Raw genomic sequence first — 20,502 nt, 5'->3', positions numbered from 1 at the left:
CCTACACGAACCCACAACTGACCATTTTCAGATTCAATCGACAGGGAGATAGAAGGAGAGCTTTACTCTGTGTGGCATTCCCACGCTCATTTAGTCAAGTATGATTTATTGGCCTTGGAAGATAGTACAACCGCCTTTCTTAGACCCTCTGCTTACTAGAATATATATTTTAATAATCTGTGGTTTTTTATGTATGCCCTCTGGTGATTTTGAAACACTGAACTCTGAATTTATCGTTTTGATCAAGGAATCGCGTGTGCTCGCTGGCCTTGACGTACAGCGCAGAGCTGCTGACTCCCTGTCACTAAAACACGCTTTGTGCAATGTTTTCCCAGAAACGGAGATGCGTTGGCACAAATTGCTTCCCATTCTTGCGGTACCCTTTTTAGAAGCAGCATGCATTTTGTATGAGAGCAGGCAGGGGCTAGGACGTAGGCGCGGTCATGGACCTCAGCAAGGCTGACGGCGTGAAAGGGGATGAAATCTGCAACTTTTGTCTCACTAGCACCACATCCCGTACTGAGTTCACTAGCCACAGGCAATCGGAGAACTCTGAAGGTTAATTCTTTCTGCCCATATGTAGAATTACAGCTCAGTGGACAAAGCCCTTGAAGTGTTATCACCCCAGCCAGGACATTTTAAGTGGAAGAAATGGCTGGTAGTACAAAAAGGTTAAACAAATTAGAAAACAGGTCTCAAAGAGACTTGCCAGTTTTTTTTTTTCAAGAGCTGCCTAAAATATTCTGTAACTTTTATAGAGGTTGTGACTCGAAACATGTTTCAGCCATATGATTGCCGGGAACTATTAAAATGAATAGCACAAATAGGGCAATTAAATATAGATGCTAACAGATTCAAACCCCAAGAGGAAATGAAGCTGCTTGGTTTTTCTTCTAAAAACATGCAGGTGAATTTCTTTGGAATTAGAGTAAAGGCCTATCTTGAAAAGCTGGCTGGATAGGGAAGAAGGCTGAAGAGGCTAAAAAATTGTGACTACCTGGCCCCCAACCCCTGAACGGAGACCTGTCCTAAGTGAAGATATCAATGTAAGGCGGTGCTCCTGTTTATAACATATAGAGCAGCCAGAAGAGATGGGCTCTGAGGATAAAACCAAGGGACCACCGTCCGTGTAGCTTCAGACAGACGCCAAGGCTTCACTTTACACTTCTTAGGTCTCCTGTGACCCCATGTCCCTGGCACCCTGGTTTTCCTCTCCTGGCTCACAGCGAGTGTGAGAGGATAGGAAGGTCTCTCTTTGGTACAGATCCCTCGTGTGTGAAGTGAGTACTAACACAGACGATGCGGATGTGTGGGAAACAAAAACCGAACACTGAGAGGTGCCTGTCTGCCTGGAAAGGGAAAACCGAAACTCATCGCAGGCACTGCTGGAACACATTAAAGCCAATGTGTTTCCAACAGTTAGTTAGGGACCCGGGGGATGACAAGGGTTTGGACATCCCTTCATTTTGGCTTGCTGCAAAAGGCAGGGGAATTAAGAATGGGAATTTGAAAATAGCCAAGACTTCTCGAGCACTTACCATACAGGGACTTGAAAAATTTCATGTCGTCGTTACAATAAGTAGTTGTAAACGTTAAAGTAAAATAGCTAGGAAGGGCAGAGCCAGGATCCAACAGAGGAAGGCTTCACTGGCCTCAGCTTTGCCCATGGCCTGTGGCTTCACTGTGATGCCCTTCGACCCTGCAGTGTGAGTAGCAATCATTCCTCACAGGGAACTGGATGACTTTAATAACACAAACAAGGGACTTCCTTACAGGAGCTTACAAAGAGAGCTTCTTTGTAAGGAATAATTATACGGTGGCCTGACAGAGTAGAATGCAGAGCATATAACTGTGATAGAAAGTAAGTGTTGTGCCTATTGTGATGTCTTCTGAATATGTGATGTTCTCTAGAAATCCCAGAATCATGTTGCTGAGAGAGGGTCCTCAGAGATCTTCTAGAATAGCATGTTAGGGTCATCAAGCAGTATTGCAAAGTGTTTATACCCTCAGCGCAGGATCAGTTCAAACAGATGTTGTTGGAAAGGTTATTCCCTCGTGTAACATTAAATCTTTTATCTAATTTAATTTACAGAACTTCTTTCAAATAGTTAGCAACCTTCTAGATGAAGACAACAAGGAGAAATGGGAAGATGCACAACAGGTAAAGCTGAAGTTATTTCAGAACTTAAAATGAAGTTGGTTAAATAAGACTTCATAATATGTGAAAAAAGTAATGGCTTGCTATTCCAAGAACATAATAGGAAAAATTTTAAAGTCATTCTAGATCTCGTACTAACTTTAGAGAAAACAAATGACCTCCTTTATCATAACAATCTATGGAATCAATGATATTTAAAATGTGAAAAAACAGAGCAGGTTTAAGTAATGTTTAACTTTAAGGTATTAATACATAATGACTCTATGCCTTACCCATCATTTTCTTTCCTGTCTACAGACTATAGGAAAAACAGGTAATCTAAAAGGACACATTGCAAACTAAACTGTGGGAGTACTAACTAGTAAAATCATTTGTATTTACTCTGTTATGTGTTATCTGAAGTTCTCATTACAAGAAATGTATTCTGCTTTTTTTCTCTTTCTGCTAAGCATGGTAACTGTAGCAAGGAGCCTTATTGGTTTAGTTATTGTTTAAAATATGCCCGACCCTGCCATTTGTGCTATACTCACTGACACATGGTTAATACTATTTTTTTTTAAATCACAGAAAAAGTGAGTTAGAAGTTAAGAAAGGGAGAATAAGCACAGTTTTTAAAAATCCTGTGGAAATTTAATGTAAAAGTTTTCTACTTGGCCCTTGTTAAAACTTCCGCAAGAACAATGCAATATTGAAAATGAATATTTCCTGAATTTCAAGTGGACCCTCTCTCTCCCTTTCCCTTTATAATCATATTCTGGGCCTTCAGGAGTAAAGCATGCCCTTTATTTCTATTATCATAGGAACTCTATGGATAGACTCTAAAAATAGTGCAGTGTGGGTCCACCTCATTATCAGGTACAACTGCTGTGTTTCTGGCCATAGCAAGAAAAAAAAAAAAATCACTCCTTAGTTTAAGACACTGAATCTGTCTTTTCCTACTAGTTTGAGTTATGTATTTGTCCTTGGCTTCATTCTAGAGGAGAACCTCCTTCACTCACTGTGAGAAAATGGTGTCTTTCCTTAGAATACACTGCAGAGGCTAAGCACATCTTTGTAGAGTGCTGGAGACTATTAATTATGGATATATTTAGGACAAATATATAATACCCTATTTAAAACAAGACTGCAATCCATCAGATGGTGTTATTTACTGCACGGTCCCAACTTGAGCAAATAATGAACAGTGGCAGAACTTTTTGTCAATGGAAAATCCTGAATCCATAATCCACCTATTTACTTGTGATTTTGAGTTAAGTATATTCTTACCTTTTAAATATTTTTTCAGTAGTGATGATCCTTAATGCTTCTTTGAAGTAACTATTTGAAATAAAAGCAACTATTCTGTAACGGTGTTTTCATAAGTGCAGCCAAGTGGTAAATGAGTCTCCAAGTTTTTGGCACAAAGGGTGAACTCTTCAGAAATAAGAGCTGTTTAAAATCTACCAAAGATAATCCTTTGTCTATTTTAGAGGAATAGTCTCAACAAAATATAGCATAAAGCATAGCTCTGTGTGCATTTGGAAGACTAGCTGAGTAAAATGGTGAATATTGAAGTCAGAAGGGTTTTGCCATTAGAATTCACACTTTTGGACAATAAACAGTGTCATTTCATAGTTTGTTCACTACACATAAACCCCAGTTATGAAGGATGAAACTATGTTTAGCTAAAGCATCCTACTAAAAGCACAGTATACTAAAGTGAAAAAAAAAAAGGCTGCATTCTATATAGCACTGTTTTATACATCATCATTGTAGTTGGAATGGATGGTCCATTTCAATCATGATAACTGTGATGATCAGTATTTCCTTTTTATACTGAATGCTCCTGTGTCTCTTCAGGAGTGCGTAAATTGTGGCCGCTGAGCCAGATGCAGGCTGGCACCTGTTTTGTAAATAAAGTTTGGCATCATAGCCACAGTACCTATGGCTGTTATGGTGCAGCAAGAACAGAGCTGAGTTGTTCCAACAGAGACCCCATGATCCACAAATCCACTCTCTGACCCTTTACAGAAAAACAAAACAAAACAAAACAAATCAGCCCCGGCTCTGACATTTGAAAACTGTTGGGAACATATAATTACAAACAAAATCTGCTGCCACCCTAGAAAACCTCTCCCCAAAGCAGACAGGAAAGAAAACAGTTTTATTATTGAATAGGCATTAAGCCAGAATGTGATGTGCATCACAGGCAGTTCACTAAGAGATGCAAAGACAGAGAAACCTCATCCTTTAATACAGATGAGCGGATGTTCAATTCATTACACACGTGTTCTCGAGGTAAACAGTAGCTAGTTCTCAAGTAAGAGGACTTTAGGTAGTTCATCCTAAATGCACTGGGTAGTTGGGGTGACCATCTTGTTAGTTAATTGGCTTTATCCAAAGGAAAAATGAGCTCTGATATCTTAATGACTGTGGGCAGTTTTGCAACACAGAGTGAGGCACCTGCTTAAGTCAGGGTCTAACCCTCCCACCGCCCCTCCCACCACACAGCAATCTAGATGATGACTTTCCACTGAGAGACATCCCTGGGTCTTTAAGCTGGGAAGAGGCTATTTAACTTTCAAAAAGGTTTACACGCATTTCAAAGAGACAGAGAAAGGATTTAACCATTACAAGTTTTCTAAAGTAAATGCTCTTAAGGGAGGGGGGCAAGGGTTTAGGGAGGGAGTCTCTTCTCTATTTTCAACAGGGAGGATTAAGCCTCTTCTTTTTAATTTGTATTTACCCACACACTACACATACTCATAGACACACACACCTACGCAAAAATAGAAGAAAAAATACAGTAGCAGCAAGAAGTTTGGAGCTGATGGAAATTTCACACACATTTTTGGAATGGGGAGGAAATTTCACACACATTTCGGGAATGGAATAGGTAAGCAATAGCATTTGTCCCCAGAACTTCCTGAAATTAAAAAAAAAAATTACAACAACTATCTATGCCATACGTTTCTAACTGTAATAACCATTGTTCATGTCTTCAACCATATGTGAGTAAGTATATTGATGCATTCAAGGTGTCTGATTTTTGGATGGGTGCGGCCACAAGCTCCTGTAAAATATACACATTGTGCCTGCTGGCCACCCTGCCCAACATGTCTTTCTGCTAATCAGAGTGTCTCTTCCCCTTCTGCACAAGCCTTTGCAAATACAAAGCCATTTAAAATTCTCTAATCCACTTAAATTTTTCATGGCTTGAAGCTGCAGTGGTGCTGAATGGCTAAAAGCAATGAATGTAACTTCAAAAGACTTTCTGCTTTAATCTGGTTATATAATGCAGGTTGACTTTGTCAGCATGATGGGTTACACATGCTAAAATTCATTTGTCTTTTCAAATGGACCTCACATTCCACTCACTATGAGCTATTGCCAGAATCAGGTCATCTTTAAGCAAACACTCATCTGTTTGCAGTGTATGAGGCGGATGGTGTTGGGCGTGTCTTACATATGTACATGTGAAACACCTATACTAGAGCTGTTTTATGATCCTGCAAATATTGCCAACACTATTATTCATACAATTACATTTATTAGAATTATTATTATTAGAAATAAATGTCTCTCCCAAGATAGTTATTTTGCAGTGAGCTTAATAGTCTGTAAATATTCATGATGGCAATAATAATTATTTTTTCCCAGCATTCATTGTACAGATGCTAAGTAAAAAAAAATGTAAAAAGCCTCCAAATTTCAGTGTTTGTTCTACGTTATATTTAAGTGAGGAAAGGAACCCATCAAAAGTAAAGACGTGCTGCTTCTAAGTGTACAATCTGTTAGATAGTTTGAGTTTTCTTGGATTTATGAAGGATTAATCACGGCATCATATCACCTCCAGAGTTCTTGCTGGCTGACATTTGATGTCATTCTCAGCTGTTAGTTCAAAAAATATACAACTGTTAGATGGGTTAAAAAATAAATTAATAAATAAAAATTTAAAAATAAAATAAAATGATTAAAAATAATTTTTAAAAGTAAAAAAAAATACAGCTGCTGCTAGTTGGAGAAATGTCTTCAGATAAATCAGAGCTCATTTATGATCTCATTGTGTCTTTTTAAAATTCCAGTTATATATTCTATTATATAGATTTTTAAAATTCCATCTAACCTTTGCTTATTTTTGTAGATTTATCCGGCCTCAATAGAGTTAATGCAGGTGATTGAAGATTTTATACACATTGTTGGAATGGGGATGATGGACTTTCAGAATTCATACTTAATGACTGGAAATGTAGGTAAGAAATAGGATGTTTTCCCAAAATGTGACTGAATTTTTAAAAAAATTTGCAAGTATCCGAGTCATACATTTCTAAGTGTGGTACCCATTGTTCATATCTTTGAGTCTACATGAGTTATGTATTGTGGATATTTGGTGTCTGATTTTTCAATGGGCCAACCACATATGCACTATAGACACATACCTACACACACACATTCACATGCATCTGAGTGTATTTGTATACATTTATTTAAGCCTACTTGTATTTATCTGTACACATATATAGCAAATGTATATTGCTATCCAATCTCATGTTGAAAATATATAGTATATACTATGTGATTATATAAAAAATAAGCCTTCGTGGTCTCACAAACACTGTTCATGAAGATGCCGAGTCACTTTCTTGCTAAGGATCCCAAAGAAGTGCTGAATCTCCATAAGGGCGGGAGGCTTCAGAGACCTTTAGGGGTCATTGTCACAATGCTGCTGCTGCCGAAGTTTTCTTGAGTAACTTCCAGGACACGGTGCGTCTCTCGGGTCTCTGTAGTGGATTCTGTAATGGTAGCACACGTAAAGTGAAAACATCTTTCTTCCTTTAGCTGTCTATAACATTGTCTCTTATAGGGAGGAATTACACAGAGAAGCAACATCCACAGGGCCTCTTACAGTGCTACAATTATTGTGCATTCAGCCAACAGCAATTATGTTAACCAAATGGCACATTTCTTTTTGTAGTTAAAAAAACTGCAAGAACAAAGGAATATTCTTCCTAAATAGTATATGCATTGAGTTGATACAGGTTTACAGTTTTATTTCTTTACAGCTTCCTCTTGTGATGTTACTATGACTCAGATTTTCTTTCATTGTCATTTTTTAGCAATCTTCACATAAAGACTATTAACTGTAGGTAAAGATGTGTTTAAATCAATATCTTACCTCACATTCTTATTCAAAGGATGTTTAAGTTTCAGTTTCTAGATCAGGAAGAGACCTAACTTCAGGGAGGGATTAACTAGGGGAGTTCACACGGTATAGAACGTAACATTTTTATGATTACAGCTTTGGTGGTTCATTTTATACTTGATTTCTTCGGAAGGTCCTTTAGTCCTATAGTGACTCATTTGACTCTGAGATATATTCTGCCAGGGTGACCTCAACTTGTAACTGGTAATAGCTAACTACCGGTAATATTCTTCAGTTGAAGAGAACCTGTGTAATGGAGACCTCAAAGGTCTGCAGAAGGTTCCATGCCCACATGCCATCTTCATGCAGCTTGAGGCCTTACGAGTTAGAGTTATGCCATAATCCACTTTCCAGAGGTGGTGGAGGGCCCAGACTTTTGCCGAGAGTAGATGTCCAGCAGCTTGCACTGGTTCACAAATGAAGGGAGCTTTCCTTGCTATGGGCAAGGAGAAAAAAAAGTGACCGAAAATAGTATCTTTATTGAAGGATGAATTCAGAAATCAGAGAAAATCCAAATTAAATGTCCATTCCAAAAGTGGCTGGGCAAAGAGAGGAAAGGTAAAATCCGTGGGAAAAGGGGGTAGCATGTCAGGCTATGAGTCTGGGGCACATGGAAGGGAAACCCTAGAGAGATTCTGGGGACGCTGGTCATTCAAGATGGAACCACTCTTCTAAGGTCCTGTGACTTTTTTGGGGAGGAAGGAACCAGGAAGACTGCTATGCCAGTTTGGACAATAGTAATTTCCAAGAAAATCAGAGGGGGAAAAAGCAAAGAGCTATTGTTTTCTTGATTTTTGTTAATCTTAGCACCTAATTCTAAAACGCATGGCTAATTAAAAGTATTATCAGATCAAAACATGGCACTTCTTCAGAATGTGTTTGGAAAAAACTTTAAAAACCAAAACCAATCTTAGAGTCTAGTAACAAATTTGAACTTAAAGTAGGCTGTTTGAATAACAGCATACCAAATGCCCTATAGTACTAGTATTATTTATGACAAAAATTCCATAAATATCAATAAATTGCAAATCTTTATTCCTCTTTACCTTTCTTTTGACTTACCAAAATTGTATTTTTGAAAAATTTTTGTTAAAATTATGCTTTGCCTAGGTTTGCCTACTTCCTTTATCATCATTAAAGTTTAAGAAGTATAGTAAGCATAGTGACAGAGCAATTTAATGCTGCAAATAAAACCAATATTGTCCTATATTGTCTTCAGTCTTGTGTAAGGACAGTGTGATTGTTTGGCCTGCTGATCGCTTCACTGATTATCCATATAAGAAAAGGTTATATTCTGTGAATAAGTATCCCAAACATTATTACACCACCCAAAAGAAATTTCATTTATTTTGGTTTCTCCAAATACTAGTCGAGGGACTGACTTACTGTTGTTTGATGACCAGAAGAAGGTTATTCTCAATAATATTTAAGAATTTTCCAAAGTATATCCATATATTAGTCAGAGTTCTCCAGAGAAGAAGAACCAATAGGATATCTGTAGGTACAAAGAAATAGATTTATTTTGGGAGTTTGGTTCATGCAATTTCAGCAGCTGAGAAGTTCCAAGATACGTTCTGTGCAAGCTGGAGGCCCAGAAAGCTGATGGTGTCATTCTAGTCCAAACCCGAAGGCTTGAGAGCCAGGAAAGCCAATGGTGTTAAGCCCCAATTTGAATTCAAAGATCTAAGAATCAGGAGTGCTGATGTCCAAGGGCAGGAGAAGATGGATGTCCAGGATAACCAGAGGGCATATTCACCCTTCCTCTGACATCTTGTTCTATTCAGGCCCTCAATGGATGGGACAGTGCCCACCTGCATTGGTGAGGGAGAGCTTTACTCAGTCTACTGATTCAAATGCTAGTCTCTTCCAGAAATACCCTCACAGACACACCCAGAAATGTGGTTTAACCAGCCATCTGGGCATCCCCCTCCCAGTCAAGTTGACGCATAAAATTAACCATCACAATCCACTCATATCAAATTGGGTAATATAAATAATAATCACTTACTATTCACATTCTTCATGGTATCAAATTTGATACTAGTATATGTAAAGAATGACTATAGTGTTGTGTCAGATATGTCCAATGTTTTAGGACAAGGACACACAGAGAGAATAATTTGCAGTGACAACTTGTAAACTGTGTGAGTTGGCGTTTGTTTTATGTCTTAAGTCCAAATATTAATTATCCAACATCGAGCTTACACACACACACACATACTTGCAGGCTCGCAGACACACATACACACAGCATGTTAGTGATAAATAGAGACTAGGTAACTAAGAAAATTTGTTTATTTCTTATGTCCATTTTTTTTTTCAGTGGGTTGGAATAAGACTCCTTAACAAAGGGGGTGGGTGGTGATGTGATGAATTGGGAGATTGGGATGGACATGTATACACTAATATGTATAAAATAGATAACTAATAAGAACCTGCTGTATAAAAAAATAAATAAAATTAAATTAAAAAAAAGACTCCTTAAAGAACTTCAAAAGATCATCATGTCTTATAGAGACTACAAATCTGTTTTATAAAGCCTGTATGCACAGCACCTCACTTTTCTGGAATATAGATAAGCTCTTGAAGAAAGAGACAGAGTTGAATAACCACAAATAAAAGAAAGAACATACAATTTAATAAGAGAGTCTCAGAACCTTGCAGATAGCTTATTTTATTTCAACTTTAAATAGTTTTGGGCTTTCTGTTTTCTGGTTCCTGGTTTTGACAGAAAGGGTTGGGAGCAGAGATGGTGCTGATAGAATCACATACATAGCAGATAGAATACCTGAAACAATAAAGAAAAAGAAGTTCTGAAAGAATCTGGCAGAGTGGAGCCCATATGGTGGGAACAGCATTATTCATCAAGATAAAAGTTTCTGTAATCTGATTAAGATGGCGGGAAAATGAGTGACATGTCTTGGAAAGATTTTCTTCCAAAATAATTCAAATGAAAAGTTTTGAAGCTTCTTTTATCTGAAAAGTGTCCCTACCTGCATCAGCTTTTGATAACTGAAATGCTCTTATATGCTAACTATGAGCATGTTGGTATAAATGTGAGCATGTTCATTGTGGGAGGGAACAGGTCCATAGCTTTGATCAATTTCTCAAATGACTTATGACCTCAAAAATTTATTAACACAAGCCTTGGAAAAAAGTATTCTATGAACAAAAATGTTAAACAAGCCAATGCATTTATAAAGTAATTGAATATTTTTCATATCACATATGAATATGACATTCAAAATAGACACATGATAAATTATAATGAATAAAATTTAGTGAGCACGTAGTAAACACTACTAAATAGCTTATATAATTACTCAATAAATGAATGAATATGAAAAATTGATGTGCTACAGAGAGATTTAAGTTTTCAATATGCCTCAGTTTATCATAGAGCTGTATTCTACATGTTCTAAATATGCTGTACAGGCAAGTGATCTTCTTCAGTGAAAAATGTGAATTTTTCAATATATTTTTAAAATATTTATTGTCGATTAGGTCGGGGGACTATATCTTAATATTATTTAATGTGCGTTCAAGTTATTTTTCTTCAACAAGAATATTTCTTGAAGAGTGTTTAAACTGACTTTCTACGCTTTCTCTCCAAACATTTTCTCTTCAGTTCTTTTCAGCCCCATTCTTCTCTCATCATTTTCCTGAAATTCCCCTCAGAAAAGCCTTCTGGAAACTCCCAATTGCCAAATTAAACCCCCACTGTCTCTTGAAACTGTCCATTCTCTTAACATTTGTGTATGTGTTATATTATAAAATAGAATTAAGGGATAAAAATTACTCATGACTCAGAGATATTTAGAATTTTTGGAGGCAGTAACGTAAAACAAAGCAGAGTATGCACTGAAGGGGAGACAAGCACATTGTTTGAGGCCCAGCTGTTTGCAGTTCCCAAGACAGAACAGGATGTTTGCAACCTCACCTGATCAGAGTTACAGGGCAAGTGCATGGATGAAAGCTGCTCTAGAGCATTTGTCTAAAGTTGTGGCAGAGTATTTTATAGTTTTTTATTATGATTTTAGTCATCTATTTTCCATAATCACTTCAAGTAGCGTATTGTGTGTGCCTTATTTATTGGTAAGAATAGCCTATTCTTTAGAAATTAAGTGTTTTAGTTTTGGACTTAAAACCTGAATTGTGTTCACCAAACTGAATTCAAGGAGGATCTGTCATGTGATGTATGTTGCAGCCCACTGACTGTGTTCAATTAAAAACAAAAAGAATTTATCTCTCACTATAAGCAAAGCCTTTCCTTAGTGATTCAGGTTATTAAATGAATAAGCTTCTTGTCTACAAAGAGTTTGCAGTCCAGTTGTGGGCATAAAAGAATTACATAGATGAATAACATACCAAGTGCACTCTGGTGTGTGTCATGGAAACCAAATGTTACAGAGGTTCATTCCGAGAGATGTTGTTTCATGTAAGGAACTAGAAAATGTTCTTAAAGAAAGAAACATTTAGTGTAGATGTTGATGGATGGCTGGATTGTTGACAGTCCAACCTGAGGCACAGTGAGTGGCAAGGAGATGGTGACATTCCAGAACATTCTTTTAGCAAAAACAGTATAGAGTTGTCCAAGCTGAGATAGTGCTTAGGGCATATGTGGTCTATTTTGATAAAGACACCTATGTATGGAGGTAAAGGAAATGATATAAACTTGGAGAGGCATGCTGAGACATGGTGTCACATGCTTCCCGATTCCGAAGACAGTAGGGAACTCCTGAGGCTTCATGGGTGGGTAAGAGCTGTGCCTTGGAAAGACACAGGTCACAGCAGAAATACAATTTGTTGAGATTGAAACATATTTTAAACACAGGGACCAGAAGGCTTTTTATAATAATCCTTGCAGGAAATAATGAAGACTTGAGTTAGCGGTAGTAAGAATAGAAACCAAAATGTAGTTATATCAGTTTGAGACTCTGAGGGTCCAAATGATGGCATTCCGTAACTGAATGTGGTGTCAGAGAGAAGGGAGGAATTGGGATTATATTGATTCAACGAACATTTGAGAGTGTCTTTCACATATTAATGTTTAAATGCAAATGTACCCCTCAAGTGGAAAAATAAAATGTGGTCTTGGGTTTTGGTAGAGAAGTCAAATTTATGATATACCCTTGGTAGTCAACAGCATAAAAGTGATGGTTGAAGCCAGAAAAGCATTTTCAATTATCAGGACAGTAATAAGAGCGGTAAGATGGAAGATGATGCCTATATTTAAAAAGAAAAAAATCCTGACTATGTGTGGTGATGGATGTTAACTAGACTTCTTGTAGTCATCGTTTCACTATATATAAAAATATTGAATCATTATGTTGTGCATCTGAAACTAATGTTATATGTCAATTATATCTCAATAAAAATATCTCTGTATATGACTATGGAGAGATGTCTAGGATATATTATTACCTGAAAAAGTATGTATAGTCATAAACCAAGTTAAGAAATATATTTTGTTTGCAAATAAAATTTACACACTGTACTAGGAAAAGGTCATGTAAGTTATAGAATAGAAATCAATGTTGAGGGGGAAAAAAAAAAAACCCAACAAAGAATCGTTACAGATATCAGAATAAGAATAGTCAGAGATAGTAGGTATAAGGAGTTCCAGAACAGGGCAGTAGAAAATCAGTGGCATGTAATTAATAGGAGAGAGACAGCATATCAGAACAATACTGTAGTTAATATCAATTGCTAATAAAGTTCAGAGTAATGGAGTTAAGAAAAATCTTATGCGATTGCTGGTGGTAAAACATAAGTGTTCTCCAGGAAAAGCGCAGACACAATGAACAAGATCTAAATTTCCAAACTCTTTAGGTGGTTTCAATGGATTTACCTGTAACATTTTGATACAATTATCTCTAAGGATTTAGTTTGCACAGATCACTGTTGCTACATCCACTTAACACTATCTCACAACAGTTCCTTAGGAACTCTTCAAAGTTGACAATATCAGATAAAAACGGAATATTGTTAGGCTAAGAAAGTCTCAAGATACAGAATATTAAAGTTATTGGCTGTAAGGAATTTCAGAAGTCACCCTATGTACACCCTTAGAGATAGAATATTCTGGAAAGTATAGTTTCAGTTTTTCTCTAGTAATCCAATAAGGCCAGTGCCTTGAAAACATTAATGTTAAGACATTTTTCTCTGCCAAGCTAAATATCACTGTCTCTTCTTGGTTTAGAAATATGAAATGCTGGGCTTTTCAGAATGAACATTCATACTTGGTGTTTTCTGAAATCGAATCCAAATTCAATCTTAAGAATGGCATGATGCAATTTTGACATCTCCTTTCTCTCCACAATGCTGGATCATCAACATCAAACCTGTGTCATTTCTTACACTCACTGGTAAATTTAATCATTCCTTTAGAGACTATCTTGTTCTTCAATTGAGAAACCCATCTTCAATCTGATGATGTAATTATAAAAATTAAGTGGCTTCTCTTTCTAGGCCTATTTTCCTTTCCACCACTGCTTCATTTTGTGGGTCATACACCTCCATCACTTGTTTAACTTCCTTTCTTTGGAAAAAAGATGCCTGTAGTGAGTTGACACCGAGCCTGAAAAATACACAATTTAACATCTTTTTGTTGTTGTTGTTTATCTGTAGCACCTGACGTTGGTTCAGTCAGCTAGTCTTGAGTCTGGAAGTGTCAGATTCTACCTCCTCTGCCTGGCTCACTACACTTTTTCTTGCTAGACTTGTGAAGCAAATGGTGTGTATTTCTGTAGGTCAGAAAGAACAAACTAAAAATACCTGTTTTGTTTTTTTTTAAATGATACTAACATACTGGTTCCATTGAGAAAATAAATAGTTCAAGCAGCATTTTAAAACTATGGCTTGGAATAATATGCAGCATTGAGTTCTTTGATTATTTCTCATTTAATAGGAATTATCTCATTGCATTTTCGATGATACAGTTATTCCAAATGGTTGGGGTGAAGTGCTCTGAGGAGGCTGCTGAGAAAGGGCCATACCAGTGGCCCGTAGTGGTAGGAAAGACATACTCCTTACAGGGATAGGATGAGCTCTCTTCCACCCAACTGAGAACCCCATTTAGATGCTGCCTAGTGTAGGTGTAACAGTTTGGGAATAACACATGGATTTAACTGGCTTTAAGAGGGTGCCAGGTTCTGTTTTAGGTTCTGGGCATTTCTCAGTGAACAAATCGAAAGAAGCTCTTGCTCTCATGGAACTTGTGTTTTACGGCAGGAACAGAGGTCAGTCAAACACCCTCTGACATGCCCAATGGTTCTAAGTGATGTGAAGACAAGTCATCAAGAAGGGGGACAGAGAGGGGAGAGAGGAGCGGGGGGATGGTCGGGAATAAGTGCTAGTTGAGTATATACCTGGGTGCCTTGAGAGCATGGGGCACGGTGACATGTGGGGACAGACTATCTCCATCAGAAGGAACCAGCACAAAGGCCAGGATGTGTCCACATGCTTGGCATTGTAGAGGCCTGGAGGATGCCGCTGATGGTGGAGTGGCTGACAGAGGGGCTGAGAGAGGAGGGGAGTGAGGACCAGACTTTGGAGGGCGTTTGACTGTAGGTCTCTGAACGAGATGCAAAACCACTCAAGGATTTGAGTAGAAAAGCAACCGGATCTGGTATATGTCCTGAAAGGACCATTCTGACTATAGACTGTCGGGGGTATGAGTGCATACAGGGCAACAGGAGAGAAATTATGGCAATAGGCCAGGCGAGAGAGCTCTGTGGTTTGGATCAGATGCCAGGGGAAATAGTGGGAAGAGGCCAGATGCTGGAGGTATTTTAATGGTACGTCTGACTGAGTTTACTGATGGCTAGAAATAAGGTGTGCAAGAAAGAGATTGTCAAGGAAATGTTTCCACTGCATCTCCAAGAACCCAACTACAAAAACAAGACAGGTTAATTTCCAAATCTCTATACTATAAGCAAATGTCATAAACCTCCTTTGGTGGCCATTTAAATGTCTCTAAAATTTAGGATCCAAAGCAATCTCTTTGGTTTATTTTTTCCTTAAAGTATTTTCATCGAGATATAATTGACATATAACATTGTATCCGTTTTAGGTATACAACATAATGATTCGATATATGTGTATATTGTGAAATGACTAACATAATCACTTTAGTTAACGTTCATCACCACACATAGGTACAATTTTTTTTTCTTGCGTGAGAATTTTTAAGGTCTGCTCTCTTAGCAGCTTTCAAATATGTAATAGACGATTGTTGATTATAGTCACCATGTTGTTTCTTTTTTATGTAGTCTTGTTCCTGAGTCCAACACAAATACTTGCTCTTGCAGTTTAAGCAATTCTATCCTCTGAAGCCATGAGCATTCTGTCATCATTACACCCTCTGAATCCTTGGTCAAAAGCTAGAATGAAATTGTTCATTAAAATGACATTTTTAGGGCTTCCCTGGTGGCGCAGTGGTTGAGAATCTGCCTGCTAATGCAAGGGACACGGGTTCGAGCCCTGGTCTGGGAGGATCCCACATGCCACGGAGCAGCTAGGCCCATGAGCCACAACTACTGAGTCTGCGCATCTGGAGCCCGTGCTCCGCAACAAGAGAGGCCGTGATAGTGAGGGGCCCGCGCACCTCAATGAAGAGTGGCCCCCGCTTGCCACAACTAGAGAAAGCCCTTGCACAGAAATGAAAAAAAACCAACACAGCAAAAATAAATAAATTAATTAATAAACTCCTACCCCTAACATCTTCTTTAAAAATAAACCAAAAAACCCCACAAAAAACAAATGACTTTTTTAAAGCTGACAGATTGAGCTGCCAGCTAACACATGAAATAAATTCTACCTTTCCTACCATTTTTGTATTTTTTCTTCTATTTATGAAGTCCCGGGACCTCAAGAATGGAAGAATACTTATGGATCAACTAAGTCCAGCCATAAACTTTCAGCTTCATCTTACTTAAACTATATTGTAGTTTTTTTTAGTTTTTTTGGAAAATAAATAACAAATAAAAGTTTATTATCCGAGTTGCAAAGATCTTTGCAAAGGTCTTTGCAAACCTTTATCTCTCCAATTTAAAAAATGTTATTTCTACTAGTAATACTTACATAATTACAACCCTGGACCTCAACATAGAAAACTCTCATCGTGGGATAGTGTTTCAAATTAACAGTAGGTCTGTGTTCTTTTAGAAGGTAACTGGGGGTGAAAATAGTTACATAATAGTTACATAGTTATGTATAATAATGGTTACATAGTTACATAATTGTTACATAGTTCCAGGTTTATCTATCTAATCTGCTTTATACAGCCATGCTCAAGGACACAATTATTCATGGAGTCATTATTAAATATTACTTCTTGTCCCTGAAAAAAATTGAACTAGGAAACATTGCTAATAGCTGTTCATTCTCATTTTGAGTAATCTAGACGCCCTAAACTTTCCCTTTAGTGTCCCTGTACTCTGCCAACTTCTAGCTCTAATCCAACTACTGCTCTGCTGTGAATCTCTCACATGGTCTCTGGATCTTGAATAGTTTTTACTTCTTTACCCTGGTTTAATTTACTGTTAAAGAAAGAATAGAGTCTTTTCCATTACGGTTTATTACAGGATGTTGAATATAGTTCCCTGTGCTCTACAGTAGGACCTTGTTGTTTACCCATTCTCTATATACTAGTTTACATCTGCTAATCCCAAACTCCCAATCCATCCCTCCCCTGCCCAAAAAGTATATGAAAAAGAATATATATTAGAAAAGAAAGAATAGAGAGTCTACATGTTGCTACTTTGGCATGCCTCCTTTCTTATAGTACCTTATGTGTGCATCATCTGAGTATCCATTTAATGAAAATTCCTTAGTATCAGACAGTGACTGTTATTCTAAGAAACGCTTTTCAGAAGTGCCATTGGAGTACAATGCATAGGAAAATGTTTTTATTTGTTTGTTTCTACTTTTATTCCTCAGGCTTTCCAAGAAAAGCTTTGGTAAAGCATCCCTTGTATTATACAGTGTTTCCCAAATTAATGCTTTCACAAATACTCATGATAGAACCTTGCTGCCAGAGCGTTAAGGGCACCCACGCGATGTGTTCTCATCAGTACTTTCCATTCAGAGTGGATGCTTTTTTTTTTTTATTATTTTTGCGTTACGCGGGCCTCTCACTGTTGTGGTCTCTCTCGCTGTGGAGCACAGGATCCGGACGCGCAGGCCCAGCGGCCATGGCTCACGGGCCCAGCTGTTCCATGGCATGTGGGATCTTTCCGGACCGGGGCACGAACCTGTGTCCCCTGCATTGGCAGGCAGACTCTCAACCACTGCACAACCAGGGAAGCCCCAGAGTGGATGCATTTTTATCCCTTTGCATCTTAGTAATTGAAAGTTAAAGATTTGTTTCATTATCTTGCTCAGCCAACCACATGCTAACCTACTTCTGTCACATAAAGAACTTCACTGTAGCTTTTGATATGACTCTAGGGAAATCTTACTCATGTATTCTGTATTTCTACATCAAAGTAAAATGAGGCTTAACCTTTCGATGCCTGAATGATGTTTTTTTCTGAATCTTTTATAACATATCTTGGCCAGTGAAAATTTTGTGAACGTATTTGTCATTCATTCGTTCTCCATCCCTTCAGTAACTATCTGAGGGAGAATGCCTAGGTAAAGACCAAATCTTTGGCCTAGGCCCATCATTTCTGTTGGATTTTATATTTACAGAGAAAATGCTCATGGTCTGAAGAAACCTAATGAGGTCACACAAACCTCAGTAGGAAATGTACAACATACACTGTCACAGTGGTGCTCAGCAGTGTAGAAGCAGGAACAGGAAAAGCAGAGGACAAGCTGGCTTCTAGCATAGCTGTGCGTATCTAAGGAAGAAGAGTTTAAAGCCTAAAGGATGAAATGTGTGTTACAGAGACGGTGACGAGTTATGTCTTAGGGCTACATCTTGGTGTATGGGACATGAATTGTGGAAGCTGTCCTGAGATAGAAAACCACGATTTCAAAAATTAAGATTTCTGGTGAGAATGCAGAAAGAATTCTTGGGTTTCACACGTGTTGACACCTAGACCTAACCATAAACGTTTTGGATTTGAGTTTTAACTATTCTCTGTAGAGAACATGAGTTTCTGCAGAGAAGTTACTGTGACTTGTGCCCTCAGGAAGCTGTGAAGAGCTTTGCCTAAAGGAATCCATGCTTTGCCTCCGTCCATCAGCTGGGTATCAGGAGGAGGGTTCCAATCAGGGAAAGGCTTTCAGGGGTGAGATTAACACAGGGCCATGTTGGAAAGTGGATGGCTTCCTAGTTCACTGCAGGTGCTGCCTCTAAAAGATGCTGGAAGGATAGGTCTTCCCAGTCTGACCTCATTCTTCTCTTTGAATCAGTTCCTTTGGAATCTAATAGACTCACACTTATAGTCTAGAATAGAAACATAAAACCTAAAGCCAACTAAACACAGCATTTGAATGTTATAAAATAACATGTCTGGTCTCTATTGGTTTATGCCATAAGGATTTGGAATCACTAAAATTGTCACACAACAGGCCATCTTTCTGATTTTGCTGTTCAACTGTATTAGAAGGATGTTGCCATGAGTTTGTGTGAATATGAAATATGGTCCCATTTTAACTGTCTCTATGGCAATAATTGCTTATCTCTATGGCAATAGCAGTTTGCCTCTACAACAATAACCAATGAAGAGAAAAGTAGTACTAATTCCCTTTTAACAATTTTTTCTTTTTATGGTTTCACCTTTTCAAATGTCTTATTTTATTTGGTTAGACCAAGAATTCTGTGCTAAATTGTTCCTCTTCTCCATTGTTTCCTTCACTGAATTCCAAAAAAAAAAAAGGTTATCATCTGAATTTGACAGAAAACTCTGACCCCCAGATTAAAGTTAAAGACTGATGCTCCTTAACACAGTGGAAGCAGGGATGCTGTTCTGTATCCAAGAAAACAAGCTGGCTTTCGAGCCCGACTGGCTGCAAACCTTGGCTCTATCACAACTAACTGACCTTCTGCAGGTTATTTCATTTCTAAATCCCTCAGTGTGCTCCTTTCTAAAGTAGAGGTAATGATATCTTTCCTGAAGAGTTATTATAAAGATTAAAAATATACACATCATTTGGAATGTAATAGGCCCTCAGTAATTGGTAGTGGACAAATGTAGGGCCAGATATGGGCTCTGCTACTGATAGGGTATGTGACTTTGGTCAGGTCACTCCATCCCCATATGTACAGTCGGCTCCTCCAGAGAGCTTCCAAAGTTGCTACCTAAACTTAAGACCCTAAGCGTTTGGTTGTTGTTGTTATTTTTAATCTCAATAGTACAAAGCATCCAGGATCCCAGACTTCTAGGTAGTTACTGTAACTAAATCTGGGAAACCACTGGTGCCATGCCTGTCTGTTTGGAAATAGTTTGTTATGCAGTTGTCTTCTGTAGTGTAATTTGCACTTTGCTATCTTAAGAAGCTCCTCTCTTCCATGTATTTATTTGTCATTAGTCAAATCCAAGCTCTCCTGAATGATTCATACAGAAGAATTTTTTCGGCTTTAATTTTATAATTTCTGCCCCTTAACACGTAATCCATCACCTGCAAAATTGTATCAACTGTCTCTATAGGTGCATTAAATAATTCTGTAGTGCTAAATCCTCCTGAATTCATAAATGAATTAGTTCTGTTTTGTCCTTAAATAATGACTTTTGCATAGTCCAGAATATTTTTCTATTGCTCATGGTCTGAAGAAACCTAATGAGGTCTGTTTATTGCCCATGTAAATTTTTCATGTGAAGAACTTTAACTTTAGAAATGTAACTAATGACTTATGTGGTTAGTTTAATGTGTTTTCTTTAATTTTATCTTCTGTTTTGGTCGGTGGCATATGAATACGAGAGAGCAGGTGTGAATGAGTGTGCCCTTGTGTATATGTCCTAAAATATTTATCAACCGAAGTGCAGTTCTTTTAGATACCATTAAAATTCATACTATGGGCTTAGGGGAAAAGTCGTGTTTTTTCCTTTAAAGTTACATCAAAGAATGAAGATACTTTTTAATAAAAGTTAAACTGAATTGAAAACCCAATAATAACAGGCTGTAAAGGCCACATAACCTTATATCCTGGACAGTAATTTTATTCAAGTTGCAGCTGATAACTACAAAATAGGATGTTATAGTCGTAGGG

At 37.7% G+C, this 20,502-nt stretch overlaps 1 protein-coding gene across 2 annotated transcripts in view; it reads left to right on the top strand.

The window, feature by feature from the left end:
* ADGRB3 (adhesion G protein-coupled receptor B3) overlaps positions 1-20,502 on the top strand; it is an 800,758-nt gene that overhangs the window by 408,825 nt on the left and 371,431 nt on the right. For both annotated transcript variants that reach the window (XM_007467820.1, XM_007467821.1), the window contains 2 exons: positions 2,093-2,161; positions 6,282-6,390. In XM_007467820.1, the coding sequence (XP_007467882.1) occupies positions 2,093-2,161; positions 6,282-6,390 (178 nt within the window). The remainder of the gene's footprint in view (positions 1-2,092; positions 2,162-6,281; positions 6,391-20,502) is intronic.

The sequence above is a fragment of the Lipotes vexillifer genome, unplaced genomic scaffold (genome assembly GCF_000442215.2).
Source record: "Lipotes vexillifer unplaced genomic scaffold, Lipotes_vexillifer_v1.1 scaffold133, whole genome shotgun sequence".
NCBI lineage: Eukaryota > Metazoa > Chordata > Mammalia > Artiodactyla > Lipotidae > Lipotes > Lipotes vexillifer.
The sequence above is the reverse complement of the archived record's forward strand: the minus strand, read 5'-3'. Positions and strand labels throughout refer to the sequence as shown.